Source organism: Calliopsis andreniformis, chromosome 6 (assembly GCF_051401765.1).
Source record: "Calliopsis andreniformis isolate RMS-2024a chromosome 6, iyCalAndr_principal, whole genome shotgun sequence".
Taxonomy (NCBI): domain Eukaryota; kingdom Metazoa; phylum Arthropoda; class Insecta; order Hymenoptera; family Andrenidae; genus Calliopsis; species Calliopsis andreniformis.
In genome coordinates, this window is record NC_135067.1 from 21,433,619 (window position 1) to 21,451,031 (window position 17,413).

Here is a 17,413-nt window from a genome sequence, read left to right on the forward strand (position 1 = left end):
AGGTGTATAACGCTTTATATAGCTAGCGCTTCAGAAAATTGAATTTTTTTTAGAAAAATTGAATACCCTCAACGCTCTTACTTTAAAGTTTAAAGGCACCGCCTTGATTTTCTAATTTCTCGTAACCGATACAATTGATCTGTCTCGGCAGTGATTCCAGAGTAGAGGAATTAAATTGGAAATCTGAACGCACCAAATGGCACAGCAATTGCTGTGCAATCTCCAAGAGACGTTCCACGAGAAGTATCCCGCAACCCATTTCAGAGGTTCATTGTTTAGGCAATCTCTACTATTCTAGAGGATTATTGGCAATCAACAGAAAAATGGTCGTAGTTACAGTCGATTATTCGAGAAATCATCGAACGAACTCCTTTTTAGGGTATCGAATGAAGTCTCGAGCATCCCTGTCGAACTCATTCTCTCCACTTTACTGTTCTCAGTGGCGACGCTCTCGCAATGGCCACTTTAGAGCTCCAACTTTCCCAGTAAGGAAGCACTTTACATCGCGCAATCCACTTCAAAGACTTTCCTTCAAAGCGACATTTTTTCTTGTCACACTGGCTAACGAACTTCGTTACCCTTACTCAAAGGAAAAAAACCGGCTGTTATCGCATATCATCAGTTACCAACATTTTAGCATTCATCCAGGATCCACCAACAAACATGAGAAAATAAAAATTCAGTTTCCTTTAGTAGACGTGCATGAAGCGCGACAAATGATTCAATAAATTTGCGTAGCAAGGTGGGTAAAGGTTTTTTACGAAACGTTGCCGTGGCCGTTTAATCGCGAGGATTTGTGGGAATATTTTGCACAGAAGGTATACACTACTGAATTGAGCAAATAATTTATCGAGGAAAAATGATCTCGTATGTCTGTCGGTGCGGATTACGTACTACAAGCGGTCAAGCACTCGATTCAGGATTTATTGAATGAGAAAGGGTTCGCGAGTCTACCGCCTAATGCTAGTTAATCATTAAACGGGCCTGTAAACCAACATAAATAATCTTTTTAATCTACCAAGACAAATCACTACTGACAAGTGTCAGAACTCGTGAATCTTTTTTACGACGCGACCTAATGCGATTTCCTATTTGGCACGTTCCACTCGATTACGATGAAAACGAACGAAAATGAAATACAGAAATATGAAGTGGAGAGCCCGCAAGAGTTGGAAATTTCATTTTATCGTATTTTGATATTTGATTTAGTTTTTCCGATAAAAATGATACTGCCCGCAATTAAATATAATCGTTTCAACAATTTTCACCCAGTTATTGCGTTCTCTCCTGTGTTTGTCCCCATCTCAATCGACTATGGCTCCGCAAACACAAATATATCATCAATCTGATCAATCGCATGCAAATGAGAATGCGTACAACCAACCATAGATGCTTCCAATTGTACATGATTGGAGAGATTCGCGGTGCATTTGCATCTGTGCAGCTGGGGTATATCGAGTCGAGGGTAAACAACTTTTACCTCTGGGAAGGCTGAAAGCGAAACAGGGCGGAAGCCGGACGGATGTGAAACATCTTCGAAAGCCACGAGGTCCGGCAGGATTCAAACGACCGTACACGAAGGGGAAGTTTTACGGATCCTCTGAGCGAAATAGGCGTTCTGGGGCCACTCGTCGAAAAATTACACTCGTGACCGACGGTCGCATGGTCGAAACTTTAACAAAACTCGAGTACGAGTTTTCGAAGACAAACGTGAGGGGACTGCCAAAGACCTCACGAAAACCCAACCTTTTTTATCGTCGCTCCAGCGAAACTACAAATTGAAAACATTCAACTTTTAGAACACTTCTGCCCTTTTGTTCCGTTCAGGGATGAATTCCACGTGGAAGGGATTAAAAGGGAATTCCGAATAATTAAGAATTAATCGTACACTTCGACTTCGAAATGAGCAATCCGTATCGAATGGAATATACAAATGACAGAGACGCCAGGTCAAGGAGGACGTTTCCGACCGAACTCTCTCGTCTCTGCACTCCACGCGGGGGGATTACAATTTTGTTTAACTTTCCGTGTCGCGCGATTCAATTTAGCGTGCCTTCGGCATCCCCCCATTTCCAAAGTTACCATTCAATCTCTCTCTTCTACCACCCTCACGAAAAAAAGAGAAATGAGATTATTCATCTGCTGTGCTTCATTATTTTCAAGCTTTCGAAACTTTTGAATTTGTATTTGTAGTACCTAGTCTCCGCAATTGACATACGCGGAAATAGCTGGATTCAAGTAAATAAAAATTGAAAAAAATTGTTACGAGACGGTAGAATGATAAAAATGATTGACGAAATGAAGAATAAATAGTGCTTGCAAAAGTAAACGAAATATGATGAAATGAGATAAATATCGAATTAAAGAGAAAGGGTTGCTCTACCCTCTACACGTGCCAAGGAATCATACCTAATTATAAATCTGAAGAAAACATGGTTAACATATTCGCCACGATGTATCACGACTCATGTTTTAACTAGCTCCCACAAATAGAATAAACAGCATCTCCATCCTAGTTAACTGGCAAACTTACTACCAACATATCCCTGTTTACTTTCGCAAGCATGCCCCGAAACTCTTCGACCGTCACAGATCACGCGGCGTAAGATGATGCAAATATAGAGACCTTGACTTTCCGGCATTTCCGGGCGGCAATGGATCTTGATTGCCTTCTGATTGCCTCCAGAGGAAACCGCTTGCTGTAGGATGTTTCCTGGCCGACTCCACCACGGCACCACTTCTATTTTGCACTGTGGTTCACGTGATCGACGCGCGAGAATCACCGTACGAAGAGGAGGAATCGCACGATCACGCGACGTCTGCTGGATCAGCGTCGCTGGCTATCCACGCAAAGCTGTTTCTTTGAATGAAAGTCGCCACGATGAACGCGTGCACGCGAACGGACCTTTCACACCGCGAACACGGAGGGTTGCGTGGCATTCGAGATGGCCAGGACGCGGCCCGCGGCGAGTAGCGTCTAGGAGACACCGAGCGCGACGCGAGTAGTCGAGGAACGCGATAGCCCAGGCATACGAATCGCTCGTGGCGCGGTCTGGGCGGTGACTGAGCGGACCGAAGCGTCTCGACGCACGGCATCTCTCCCACCCCTACTCGCCGACGTCCTGCAGGCCTGATGGATACCACTTTTCGGTCGTCCTCCGTGCCCCCGTGGCTACCTTCTACTGCGTGACATTTAACTCGCCCTCTCTTGTTATTTATCTGACCGTGGTGGGTCAAATGCGTCCCGAGATGTTACCTACGAGTCGTAGGCTACGACGCATGTTTCGGCTAATTTAATGAACAGCTGGACTCGTTTGTTTTCGGCGAATGAGCAGGGTGGAGAAATCGCGCGCAAAAACGGGCTATCCCGAGCATTTATGCTGAGAACAGCATGTACGTGCGATTGAAATACGAGTGTGTTTAGATAGAGAGGATGGACGAAATTTGATAGAGGAAATGCTACGACATGATTCCATCCATTTTTCATTTCACCTCTAGTCGCACTTGGAAAAGGAATTAGTAAAGCTCGAGCTACTCTATTAAGTCAGTTCCCGTTTCTTGTTTCGTTAATTCTTTCCACGTCGCGTTCAAACCAGGCCAGGAGTAAAAATAAGATTTCATGCAACATGTAACAGTCCCTCATTGGACCACCGGAAATGTCTTGTAACCACTTCGCTGAAAATAACGTCGTGAACGACAGGGATAGAAGTAAGTGCCACAAGGAATCGATTCGGTGCAGGAAGTGTCGAGTGCTCTGTGAACCCTGAATGATGTTTTCAGGCAAACAAGCGTTTTCCAATTAACGTCATTGGAACTATAATCTGATAGGTAAACGTTCCCAGAAACAATTACGGTTAAAGTATCGTGTCGTTAATTTCGTTCGAGAGTTCTCTCGTTTTCGAAAGCCAAGTAGAAATTGTAAGGAGTGTTCTCTAGTTAGTATCATCGTCACGTAGCTTATATTCTGTTCGAAGCAGAATCCTCTAATTGAACAATTTTATTGTACCATACAATAGAGGATGTTGTATGGGTATTGTATACTACATGTACTTTTTTCGTTTTTGATGGCCTTTCGGAATAGATCTTAGTCTAAAACATGAAAGACATGTTGTTTGCTCTAAACGTTTAGATGAATCGGTACCATAACATTCTGTCTTGCTACTGCATTCTAGAAGTACTCCGCGCATTTATTGGAATTATTTACGATCAAATCGACCCAAACAGAGTAACAGTTTTAAGAAGCACTGTAGAGACGCGCATGGTACATGATGATAACTAAAGCCTCAAACAATTTGATTCACGTTTCCTTATTCTGCCCCTAATTTACAGCTATTTGTTTCTATAAAAATTGCAGTCAAAACGTGCTTTGCACGACACAAGTTTAATTTAATCAACCCAATATTGTCTTAGCTGGGAAATTATGCGCATGTATATTAAGCGCAGTTCGCGAACTGATTTTTAAAACCGATCTCTTTGTTTTTCGCGACATGACTAATTACTCTTGCAAAAATGGAAATCTGCCGGCACAGATTTCCTATCAAGAGTTACTCGGCGAGCGTCGAGTACAGTGGGATACAGTTGCTAAGTTTCCTCGTTGAAAGTTCAACATTGGATCGGTTAAGGGCACGTCATTGGCGTTGAGATGCCTTTAATCGTTTAAGAGCTTCGTTACTAAAACGTACTTTGAGTGTTCGTGGATCATGTGAGCAAATATCTTTATACTATTAAGGTAAAACATTACTGAATATTAAGAACCTTCAAAAATGTTTAAAATTTTAGTTAATATGTCAGAAATCGCTTAACCCCTGAATCATGGCCCACTTGGCCAATGTCCAATTCCTGTTCCGTCTAGCCTATGGCTTGACCCTGAGCCATCTAACCCATGGTTCAACCCTGAGTCACCTAGTCTATACCCAGCTCATCCACTGATTAGTTCCAATCTCTAATTAGCTCATTTTTCATTTTTAAGTATATCAAATATTCCAATCTTATTTCCATACTTCCAGTTTACATTACACCCTTGTTAAACTACAAATAGTTCTAGTCAAGTTTTTAGACTTACCTCTTTTCCTCTCTATCTTCTTGAATAACTGATTGGAAGAGCTTTTTCTTCTTATTTGCTTTAATTCGTTGTTGTTAAGTCCATAGTCTGAATTACGCATCTTATTTCTTCAATACATTTTGCAGAAACTCCAATTACTCCCGCGCTGATTTTGGTTATCCAGCCGCCATTGCACTGCAAATGTTGTAAGTGCAAGAATGCGAAAATATATCATGTTTTTTTATTACGATACATCGTATAATAGCAAATAGTTATGCCACCCTGATACATACCTACTTGGATGAACCGGATTTACGTTCAGTCACTAAATTTAACACTAATTTTCATTTTGTTCAGATCTTTTTGTCGTGCGATTTCAAGAGACGCGATCACTGTAAGACTTTGGCGGAAAGTGGTTTCAATTTGAATTGTAGCGACACTAGATTAACTGCAACGCCATCTATCATCCTTTCTGGTAACTTTAAATCATAACAATAAAGTAGATCCAGGTTAAATTTTGACTGTAAGACGCATAATTTAACGCGTAATTACGAAAGTTATTTCCATTCAGTTAATCGTTTTATAAAATAAAAAGTACTACGGAATGGCAGCAAGTTCTTCCAGCAATGGTAAGAGAGTTTCAGTTCGTTTTAAGGTTAAGTAAGAATCTCGTCCGATACAGACAGATGCATTATTTAGTGCGAATTTCAGTTAAAAAGAAATGCCCTTACATGGAAAAATGTTATCGCAAGAATCCAATTCATTTCAACGAGATGTCACATCCACACTGTGAGTAATAACTTTTTTATTTTTGTTCAATCTTCCATATTGTTGGATGAGCATATGTTTTTCATTAATGAATGATTTATTTGTGATTTCAGTGGAGAAAATTTTGATGAACCAGTTGGAAGGAAAGATACAAGTACCTGATGATCTTGATTTTGAATGTTCCGATCCAATACTTTTAATGGATCAGTTAAAGATTTTACAAATGTTGCTAAGGAAAGAGAAGAATAAGAACGGAACGAATTTACCTACTTCATCTAAAGAGCCAAGTTCAAAAGCTAGTACTAGTACCCCTAATAAAAATAATAGTACTGCGCAAAGCTTAAAGGATAAAGTAGAAAGACACAAACAAACAGTGAATCAAAGGCGAGAAAATAAATTGAAAGAAATGGATAATACAGCAGGAGCGTTGTTTAAATCTTCTACTAGCAATAGTAACACCAATTTGGACAATAGTAAAATTTGTACGATGAGGGAAGAACTTAGTAATATTAAAATTGCTATGGAAAACACGGAGGAAGAAAATTCGTCACAAAAAAAAAAGAGAAGTAACAATAATGTTACTGACGATCAAAATGGAAAGAAGAAATCGAAGCTAAATTATGATAACCATGATGACGATATTCAAGAAATTAGCCAAGCTTCAAATAGTAGTAGCCAAGAGAGTAGTCAAAGTTCTAGTTCTTCGAAAGAAAAGTCTATGTTTGAAGTTTTTCAATCTTGTACTTCCGCAAAATCAAGAGACGAAGTCAGACAGAGAGCTATCAAGATAATGAAACAACAAGGATTAGAACTTTCTGTAGTCGAACCAGGAAATTTTGCTTTAAAATATGCTCTTTCTGCTCCGTATCATCTATTTTATTCAAGAATACAGAAGTCAAAGGCAACGTATGACCAACAATTCTCTATAACGTTTCCTGAAATCCTAGACATAAGTCTTGGAGAAATTGTGTCTAGCTTACAAATTAATTTTATGGTGGATGTTGGATGGTTATGTTTACAATACTTGCTGGCTGGCCAGCGCACAGATATGTTAATTTTATATGGAGAACGAGTAGATGAAGAAAAAGTGGGTTTACAAATCGCGATGATACCTGTACAAATGCCAACAAAATTTGGTTGTCATCATACTAAAATCATGATCTTAAAATACAAAGATGATGGCATTCGAGTTGTCGTGTCCACCGCGAACTTGTACTCAGACGACTGGGAGAATAGAACGCAAGGGTCTGTGAAATAATCTTAAAAGTCTTTTTCTGTTTGCTCGTTTCGAAGGAAAAACTTTAACGGATAAACAATTGGTTCCATTTTGTCCTGATCAGACTTTGGATATCGCCGCATCTTCCGCCGCTACCAGAATCTGCAAATACCAGCGACGGAGAATCGCCTACAGGTTTTAAGAAGGATCTGGAGCGTTACTTGCTCAAGTATAGACAGCCAGCTTTAACAGAATGGATCGCTGCTGTTCGAAGAGCGGACTTTTCATCCGTAAATGTATTCTTCCTGTCTTCGGTCCCTGGAAGTCACAAAGGCGTCGAGTATGACTTTTGGGGTCACAGGAAACTAGCTTCTGTTCTTTCTAAACACGCCACGTTACCTCCAGACGCGCCTCAGTGGCCAATCGTCGCTCAGAGCTCTAGTATCGGCAGTTTAGGTCCAAATTATGAAAGTTGGCTTTTAAAAGAAATAGTACCTTCGATGACGAGGGAGACGGCAAAAGGTTTGAAGAGCCATCCGAATTTCCAATTCATTTATCCTTCTATAAATAATTATAAGCAAAGCTTCGACTGTCGAGTCGGAAGTTGCTGTTTGCCTTACAGTCTTCAAACACATTCCAAGCAAGAATGGATAGAATCTTATTTATAGTAAGCTTTTAGCTTATCTTCATATACATTGTACTACTGTTTAATAATCTTTAGACATTGATCTTTTCAAATACTTAATGACCTTCACAGCCAGTGGAAGGCTACGCACACCGCGAGAGATCAAGCAATGCCTCACATTAAATCTTACACGAGATTCTCCCCTGATTTCAAGAAAATCCCTTGGTTCGTACTTACCAGTGCTAATTTGAGTAAAGCCGCATGGGGAACAGTGAGGAACTCGCATTATATAATGAGCTATGAAGCAGGGGTTATATTTATCCCGAAGTTTATCGTAAGTTAAAATCTTTCGTTTTTTATGTTAACTGGACAAACAATTTTAAAGATGAATTTTTTTGCAGACTGGATCAACGACGTTCCCTATTCAAGAGGAGGAGGAGGGAACACCTGTCTTTCCAATTCCATATGACAGACCTCTATTGAGATACGAATCGGGAGACAAGCCATTCGTTACGGAGTTCTTTTACGGCCGCGAATAAACGATTGATATTTGTAAATCATAAAAACTTATATTTAAAAATATCATATATTTTGAAAACTATTAAGCAGTGGTGTATGAGTGAATTTTTTAAATAAACTTTTACAATACTTGAATCAATTTCGTTTTATACCATCATCAATCATTTAATCTAATAATAGCGAATTGCAATGTGGGTATGTTTGTAAAGCCAATAGAATCTTTATGAGGCCAGAAACTTCTAGGTCGTGCGTGACTTCTCCCTGGATTCGTTCCTATGTCGATTTCGTGGTCGTCCATTCGCGGGTCACGCGTTTTCCATAAAACATCAGCAGGAAAGTGTTTCCTGCACATCACCTTTCCGTTTGGTGCATGCCTCGCCTTCAAACAGCGTTTAACCAAGCACTGCTTGTTCTTCCTTTATGTAGTAATTACACATGATGTACGCACCTTTCGCAAGGTGAGTCACGGGCAAACCAGATCATCGACTTATGACCACCTCTGAGACAAGAGTGCGTGAAGGAGGAGTTGAAGCTATTAATCCTTGAGATTTTAAAATGTCATGCTGTTGACATGAAAAATTGCACGTTTTACAAGTTCATACATTTTTTGAGGATATTTTTAAAATTTTAATGTCATTCTAAAAACTTCGGATATATTGACTTAAGATATATTGAAATGCTTACTGTGATTTATTCCATGATATTGCTTCAACAAAGTAACTGTGCTTTTTGTAAATATTTTTTCATAAAATTGCCATAAAAATGAAGCGTTAGACAGATAGGAGGCTGTACTAGTTCTCTATATTACTTACAGATTTTCTTATCTATGAGTTTCCTTGCAAAAAATTATATAATAAAGCAAACATTGCTTTCAGTTAGTAAACAGACGGCTTTCCGGGAACTATTTCATGTGATGATTTGTAAGATAGTATAGGTAGAATGTAGTATATTTGTTTATATCGGCATTACAGTGCAATTTTTTTCAAAATTCTGCGAAGCGGTAAGAAAGAAAAATAAAGGTTTTTTAATTTTGACATTACAATAGATTATGGTGATCGATGAGTTAATAATCCAACAGTAAAAACTCCATTATGATCCCATGATATTAAAGTAAGGCGTTATTAATAGGTATTGAAGAACCTAGATGCCAACTTTTTATAAATAGTCTATATAATATCCTAATGAATATGTGTGACAGTATATTGTACATATCGCTGATTTTACGGATCAACGAGCAAAAAATGCAAAGGACAGGGGGTAAGTTTTCGTAAGTTTTTCTTACGCAGCGTCTATTGCTGCACCTAGGACAAGAATCGCCGCAAAATATTTAAATAAATGCTAATTTTCTGACAATTTTGACACCATCATTCATCTTAATTAATTCTGTACTAATCAAGAAACATCTATGCATCGTTAACTTACTTTTTTTATCAATTTAGTGATGCTGACTTTAAATGGTCAGGATAAATCGCCGCCGCCTACAAACAATAGTAGAATTTGGTTTTCCATTAAGAAAGCCGCCAAGGATTCTGACGTCAACGCGCGACGAGACGTCACCTCCCACTAGGAACCGACTTCACAATCGGATGTCCTCGGCGCAGATGCGACTTCTGAAAAGGGACGTCCCGGCGCCCGTTGACGCTGTCGGCGACGTCGAACCCGGAGGAAGACGTCGATCAGCAGTTCGTGAGATGTCGTCGACACGAACGGACACCTCATAGGTTTGCTCGTCGTTGCGCGTACCGTGTGTGCGAACGAGTGGGTGTTTTGTCAAAGTATGTTCAGATGCGTGCTCTGATCAGTCACTGCAGAGCTCGTGCATCCTCGGCTTGTACGCCTGACAGATTGCTGGCGGTGCATCCATCGATCTGCAAGCTGCCTCCATTGAGAGCTTAAAGAGCGATGGGGGAACGATAAGGATCCCAGCAGAGATTAGTTCGCCATCGTCGGTGAAGCATCTTTAGACCAAGAAAGAGCATCGTAGTGCCGCATTGCGATCCTTGGGAAACGCTCTCCAAGTGTTTCTACTCAAAAGAACTGAGAGCGTGTCTCGTTTGACAATTCTGGAACATCCCGAAAGGGAAAGTATCGAAAGTAGGTTTGCCCGAAATTTTCTATCGAATCATTCTTTCCCCTGATGTATCGCGGTGGTGTTGTTGACTGATCTCATTTCCTTCCTCTAGAATAATCACTGGCCATTGTAATAATTAAGAAATATTTGTACTATATTATATAGGAGATGAGCAAAATATTTTGTCTTGATTACCATAACATTATTATTCCATCGTTTTCAGGATCGTTTAACATGCATTGCATAATTAATGCATTAAACACATGATCTGAGTAAGCGATATCAGTAAAAAACATGAAAATACGTAAAATCACGTCTCTTAATGATGTTTATCTAAAGTTTTTTAATATTTTTTCCTAATATTTCAGGTTCGAGGTACACTTCCCATAGAGTAAGACGTCATACTATATGTATAATTGGACATGAGTCGACGTCGTGTAAGATGAATTTATTAATCGGACAAAAGTGCATCGGGTAATCCTTGGTCATGCTAGTCGAACAACACAATCTTTTATTGGCGAGAAGCGAGCCAGAAACTGCCGTCAGTCTCAACCACGAATCGATAAAGTGGAGCGTGGCTTCCCGACGGTGGAGAAGTTCCAAAGCCTGACCACGCGGGACTCCTTCCTAATTTAATTTGGGAGTGAAGAAAAAAGGACCTCGTCAGGATGATAACCTGCTGGGTGTTAACCGGCATCTTCGGCACCATCGTGCTGCTCTACAGCCTAATAGAGGTCCACTACTTCCTGCGCATGTGCTTCACCGTTTTCTTCGCGCGTTTCTGCAAGAAACGGGCCCACATCCTCGACGAGACCACCGTCTATGGTATGTTGGAAATTACGAAGTCTACCCTTGAGCGAAGCGCCGACAATCTTGCGCTGTGTGATAGATCGTTATCCAATGATGCATATTTTTGTTTTCTGAGTCAACGTGTTGCGAATACCAGTATCGAAGGATTATCGATACTGTGTAAGAGATATGGTATTCGAGAGCATAAAGATTCCATGAAAATGCTCTTCATGCCTGTTTCGCCGCTACGTAAGTCCAGAATCCTTACAATTCACCGACTTATCTCGGCCCCACAAACCTTGACCTACCATGCGCGAATCAGTTGGCCAGCCGCTCGTGTCGCAAATCCGTGTGCGAGTATTGATTCTACGATATACACCACGGTGCGGTTGAATTCTGGAAAACTGGACCAACCAGCCGTGACGTAAACAGCGTAAATCTTTTAGCGTTCCTCGTGTTTCTAGTAACTCGTTGGCTCTCCTACGAGAACACCTGATCTTTGGGAACGTCCAATGAATAGGATATAAATCTTTGTCAGGCTGTGTCACGCAATTCCATCTGAGAATAATAAATCGCCCAGACACTTAGCATGTTCCTGAATATTCCGATAAATGCTAATCTTTTATTTATCAGACCTAGGAATAATCGAGGAAACTGTGCAGTCGCATAGGTTCCTTCTCGCGCATTTCGTGTTCTCTTCGCGAAGCTTCCGCTTCGTTTCGGGTTGTGTTAACTAGAGTGCCCAACATCGATCTGTCGCTGCAGAAACGCTACGCGGTAGCACGTGGTTACGTGATCATTAGTCTGAATTCACGCGTCCTTAATTCTCTTAACTCTGTTTGAAAACACTGTTCGCATCTATGAGACATTTTTTCTCGATCACGCTCAGTGATTGCACATTGCGCGATGGAAACTAGGCACTGAAGCGACATTGTGAACCTGAGGAAATCCCGGGAATAGGATTGCCTGGCCTTCGGTCATTTCTGTCTAATTCACAGTTTCAGTCCTTGAAACAAAATTATAATGTTAAACACGAATCACCTGCGTTTGTCTAATTTCATACGTATTTACCATTCTACTAATATTTGACTTTCTTAGGTATCTGCGCTACCACGGACGTGGACACGCTTCTCTATCACATGAACAACGCGAGATACCTTCGCGAAGTGGACTTTGCTAGAGCAGACTTCTACGAAAGGACAAGCCTCTATCGTGAAATCTGCTCCCAAGGGTCAGGCGTGGTGCAGGGTGCAGCAACTATCCGATATCGGCGATTTCTCAAGCCTTTATCTATCTTTAAAATAACGACCAAGGTGCGTGGAAGAACAATCGTACAATTGCCAACATTTATCTGCGATAACTTTTCAGTATAATGATAACATACTTTCCCTTTCGGTCATCAAACCATGAAACCAGCTAATAAAGATAAAATGAACGAAACATTTGACTCTTGCTGTGCAAATTGAACAGGCAATGATCAGTTTTCTTGTTTCGTTTATAGCGTTTTCGAGGTTGCTTCTGTGGCGCGACAAATAGCGTTAATCAGCCACTAGAATTTTGTATGCATTCGGCGGCCGCGTGACGCACTGCGTTGAAAACATATTCTATTCTTCTCGTTATCAATTTTTATCGCGTTACACACGGAATACAAATGTCAATTGCTTAAATGAATTTGCTAAAAATGTAATTTTTTCGCTGCCCCGCAGATCATATACTGGGACGAGAAGTCCGTGTTCATGGAACACCGTTTCATCACTCCTAGTGACGGGTTCATCAGAGCCATAGCGATTTGCAGGCAAAGACTTTTAGACTGCAGTGCCGAGGCCGTAATTGGTTCCCTCCTGGAACGAGGTGTGAAGCAGAATGGTAGCGTAGACGCAGGTGTAACACAGGTAAGGTATTCAACACTATATTCACGTACATCATGTATAGAAACAGGTCTGTAATAAATCTTCCTTATTCTGTCCGTGACTTTGATTTTGAAGAAATACAAATCTATAAAAATCTTATGAATTATGCATGTACTATACGTGCTAACAGTATCTATCTTTATAGATACTACATCGCAATATTGGAACTTCTTACACGCGTTGTTTAAAAATTTTTTAACTTTTATTGCAATTTGATTAGCTAGAATTAAGTCCATATATTAAGGCTTCATTATCTCATGACAAAAAATTATTCCACAGTTTTTACTTACTTCTGCACACGAATCTGCAAACTGTTGTCCCATTTTTTACCACTCACAATTTTGATCTCATCTTTGGTTAAAATGACTAGCATGTTTGGGAAGTACGCTGAAGGTTGCCAATCATTGCTTCCTCTTACGTGACATTCGTATAAACTAATTGAAATTCGTATTGCAGATACCTCACGTGAGGCCAGAGATGCCACCGGAAGTGGCCAAGTGGCAAGAGAGCAACGAGATTTCTTCGGCGCATCTTAGGCAGATCAAGCCAGCGACGGTGAATTACTGACAAACGGAGGACACGGCGTCCACTGCAAATGGCGCCGTTTCTACTTCCGTCTATGCGACCACGGCTGTGTAAAATTGAGTGTCTAATTGATTTTAAAACGGTGGTGGCTATAAAATTGCTTCTACTATCACTTATTGCTTGGACATTTCACAAGATGGATCAAAGGCAATTTCTTGAGATGGTGATGCAGAGGCGGTTGTCCTTAAAGCTTTCATTGATTACAAGCTCGATTGTTCATCTGAAGATTGATTGAAACATTATCGATAACAGGACATCAAAGAAAGTACCTTCTGGTCGATGGGAAACAAAACAATATAGAGTATAAGGGAGAGATAGAAGTGAAACTATTTTGATAGAGAATGATGTATGCATAATTTCCAGCTATGGTATTATTTTTTCATCCCTCGGATGATGCGTCGATGAAATATTCTACGATAAACTGTTAGGCAACCGTAGAACGGAGTGCCAGACCGACGTCGAATGAGATCGCACGGAGATTGGCAAATCTACTTCCATGGAGCTTCCGAAGCTTGAACAAAAGTCGCGCGTTTGTTGAACATTCTTGGTTGAAAGTAACCACGACGTGTTATTTACATTTTTTATTATACACACACGACTGTGGCGTCGGTAACGATTCTCGTGGGAAAGATATGTAACTTTACAAAGGTGTTATGTTGCATCTCGCGACAGAGATGAAACATTCTATTTACAAATGCGTTAGACATCGGGTATTTATATTTCTATAATGCACAGCATGTGCCTTTCGTATGAATCGTGATGGATCGTCGCATTCCTGCGATTATTTATCGAGTGCTGGGTGTGTGACACTATGGACGAGTGGTTGCCGTGCTTAATATGCATCCACTTCCCGCCGTTTTTGAGCTAGATTTTTTTATTACGGTTTTTAACAATAGCATGTCTGTCGATGGACAATCAAATCTTGGTGACGCTTGCGATTGACTCTTCGAATTCTGTACAGGTTTCGTCACCGACGCCATTCGTATGATTGGTAAACTGTACTCCACTGAATTTCGAATTAAATTGGTATCGTAGTTCCATGATTAATTAGCCGATGATATAGGAAATCTTAACAAATGTAGCATCGTGCACATACATACCGTGGAGACATTACTTATACATGTAGATAATAACGATGTCACCTTGTCAAATAATATGGTGTTAATGATCATGTCGCTGAAAATGCAGCTGTCCAAAAAAAAGAAAAATAAATACTGTTTAGATGGCTAATTTATATAACTTCTTCCACATTCATTTGCATCGACCAATTATAAGGAATCCTTCAGATCAATAGACTTTTGCGCGTCACGTAATACATATATAATAATTGTTTGAATATTGCATGCAAAGTTCACGACACTATACGCACGTTAAATGCGCCTCAAATGATAATATAATACAGTTCACAACAGCATCAATAGTTTAGGATGTATTTACCAAAAATTGCTATCGACTAACTAAAATAGTTTTTAAAGCAACGTCTAAAGAATTTCACGAAAGTAGGACTTGCAAATTGTATAGAGAAGAAGTAGCACCATAGAGATCATGCATACGATTAGTGTTAATTAAAATTATCCATTCATACCTTAAATATATTTTAAAAGGAAGTCGCATTATTGACAGAGCGACCTAAGACTTTGACCGCATCAAACGCTTATTAAAATAGCGGGCAAATAAGGTTGGGCTGGATACATCGAAACTTCATAGAATAAGGAACCGGTCTATAGCAAGAAGCGACCTCGCTGTTTGGAATTTCACGCTGGTCGCAGGCAGTCTTCCTCAGTCTGTGGCTGCGCGAACATCGAACGCTACTTGGCCTCGTTCCAACTTCTCGCCACATCATCTGATTTCCACGGTAAAAAGAAAATGGTGTGCGTCTTTCTATTTTCTGCGTTGGTACTTGTGCTGCTACTGTACATCTTCTTCGATGTCAACTACTTCCTTCGAATCATAACAACAATAGCCTTAGGCAGGATATTTGGGAAGAAGAAGAATATTTTCGATACTGCGACTATCTATGGTAATGTCCTTTTTTACTTTCTTAATTGAACTTTCTTCTTGTGTAAAGTATCATGAGTACATATTTGTATTTTTTTATGTTTAATTAAAGGATTAATTCGATGAAATGAATTTTTTTCATATATATAGAAACTGTATTCTAAAATGTGGCTATTATTTCTTAAGAACGTAGTTTTAATAGATATTTTTTGTTTATTTGTACGTCGAGGTATAATATTGAAATTCATAATCTACAGTTTTCTGAAAGTCAGAAATAATGTCTCATAAAATAAAAAGTAACATATCCTACAACGTAAGCATTACTTGCAATTCTGTTTATACTAATCCAAGATGAAATGATTTAACATATGAATGAATCCCGCGCGTACATTTAGGTAGGTACGTCATTTGGATCACGTGATTCTACATGATGTTCTATGCACTAGTGACATCAGCCAGAGGTCAATTATAAAACAACTTAATTATTCAGAAGATTATCCTCGATACAAAACCTGAATTACAATTATTGTTTTTTTTTTAAATTATTCCTTTTGTCCGAATAACTAAATAAAATATGTCTCACGAGAGTCCATTTTCATTCCCTTTTCACGCGCCAGTCATTTCAATTTCAAACGACATCCTGCTACATCAGAAAGAATAATTCACGCTTAATTACACCATTTGTGTAGATTGTAAATAATTTATGTAAATAATTTTCTTGCATTTCACAGGAATATGTTTCACTCAAGACGTAGATCTGGTCTTCAAACACATGAACAATGCTCGATACCTTCGTGAGCTAGATTTCGCGCGCTTCGCTTACTATGATACATCTGGAATTTATGAAGCAGTTATCAAAAACGGCGGGAGCGCGGTGCAAGGTGCATCTTCGATTCGATATCGCCGAGCTATACCCATATTTACGCCATACAAGCTTACTACAAAGGTAGGATTTATATCGTGATAATCACAGTTATTGAATGTTAATTATGTACGTCATACTTACTGTTACCTATTATACTTGATATGACGAGCTGAGCTACTTCTGGTTAATAAGTACGTAAGTGCATATTTCGTGGAATATTATTCATAAGAACGCTTTATTTTTGCAGCTAATCTACTGGGAAGATAAACATTTTTATTTGGAGCACGAGTTTATCAGCTTAACAGACAATTTCGTGCGAGCAGTCGTCTTAAGCAGACAAACCACCACGGGTCTCAAAATTCCTGTATCCGAAATTGTAGCCCAAGTTGACCCACAAGCTAAGCGACCCGAAATGGGAAAAGATCTGGAATTGTGGCTGCGATCTATGGAAGAATCGTCCCAGAAATATAAGAAACAGGATTGAAAATAATCTCTCTTTACTAACGCACATTCTATACGCTTATCTCATCTGTATCTACTCATTTTCAGTGCGTTATTTATTGTTTTTCTATTTTATTACGGGTTATATGTTTTAATAAAGTGATAGACCAATTTAATTTGCCAACAGCATGGTTTCTCAATATTCTTGATTTCTACTATTTCTATTATTCTTGATCAGTCGTTGACTCTTGATGCAAAAATCAGTGAATCGAATTTTCTGTGTAATAGGAAAAATGTAATATTCATTAAACTCAGAATTAACATGTGCACCTATCCAGGAAATAAAAGCAGTAAGTATTATTAATTGTGCGATTAATAATGCGATTTTCTTGTTAAATGTATAACACAACTTGCAAAATAGATCGCATATATTGCAATGCGCATTGTGAATGATTCAATAAAATCTGCTATGGCAAAAGTCATGGAACGATATAAACTATGACGGGCATATCGCATGGAAGAGCAAAATCATCGAATATTCAGCGTTCCTTTCGCCGCGGTTGCAGCAGCCGTGGCACAACTTTG

The 17,413-nt window shown here is 39.5% G+C and overlaps 4 protein-coding genes across 9 annotated transcripts in view; 3 read left to right on the plus strand and 1 right to left on the minus strand.

The window, feature by feature from the left end:
- Nucleotides 1-3,020, minus strand: part of Trpgamma (Transient receptor potential cation channel gamma) — a 65,017-nt gene extending 61,997 nt beyond the window's left edge. For 5 of the 6 annotated variants that reach the window (XM_076379693.1, XM_076379692.1, XM_076379691.1 and 2 more), the window contains exon 1: nucleotides 2,627-3,020. The gene's annotated coding sequence lies outside the window, so the exon portion shown is untranslated. The remainder of the gene's footprint in view (nucleotides 1-2,626) is intronic. The other variant, XM_076379696.1, reaches the window with a different exon arrangement.
- A 2,531-nt stretch (nucleotides 3,021-5,551) lies between these two features.
- Nucleotides 5,552-8,304, plus strand: Gkt (tyrosyl-DNA phosphodiesterase glaikit). Its single transcript, XM_076379991.1, has 6 exons — nucleotides 5,552-5,670; nucleotides 5,753-5,830; nucleotides 5,923-7,054; nucleotides 7,150-7,692; nucleotides 7,783-7,984; nucleotides 8,052-8,304. Exons 1-6 carry the CDS (start codon nucleotides 5,646-5,648, stop codon nucleotides 8,187-8,189), a joined length of 2,118 nt encoding a protein of 705 aa, XP_076236106.1. The 5' UTR covers nucleotides 5,552-5,645; the 3' UTR covers nucleotides 8,190-8,304.
- A 1,761-nt stretch (nucleotides 8,305-10,065) lies between these two features.
- Nucleotides 10,066-13,530, plus strand: LOC143180628 (protein THEM6). Its single transcript, XM_076380496.1, has 5 exons — nucleotides 10,066-10,263; nucleotides 10,609-11,065; nucleotides 12,128-12,342; nucleotides 12,736-12,921; nucleotides 13,396-13,530. The coding sequence occupies exons 2-5, from the start codon at nucleotides 10,909-10,911 to the stop codon at nucleotides 13,504-13,506; spliced, it is 669 nt and encodes a 222-aa protein (XP_076236611.1). The 5' UTR covers nucleotides 10,066-10,263; nucleotides 10,609-10,908; the 3' UTR covers nucleotides 13,507-13,530.
- Nucleotides 13,531-14,888: 1,358 nt separating this feature from the next.
- LOC143180629 (protein THEM6) lies at nucleotides 14,889-17,265 on the plus strand. Its single transcript, XM_076380497.1, has 3 exons — nucleotides 14,889-15,544; nucleotides 16,254-16,468; nucleotides 16,635-17,265. The coding sequence occupies exons 1-3, from the start codon at nucleotides 15,391-15,393 to the stop codon at nucleotides 16,869-16,871; spliced, it is 606 nt and encodes a 201-aa protein (XP_076236612.1). The 5' UTR covers nucleotides 14,889-15,390; the 3' UTR covers nucleotides 16,872-17,265.
- The last annotated feature ends 148 nt before the right edge of the window (nucleotides 17,266-17,413 follow it).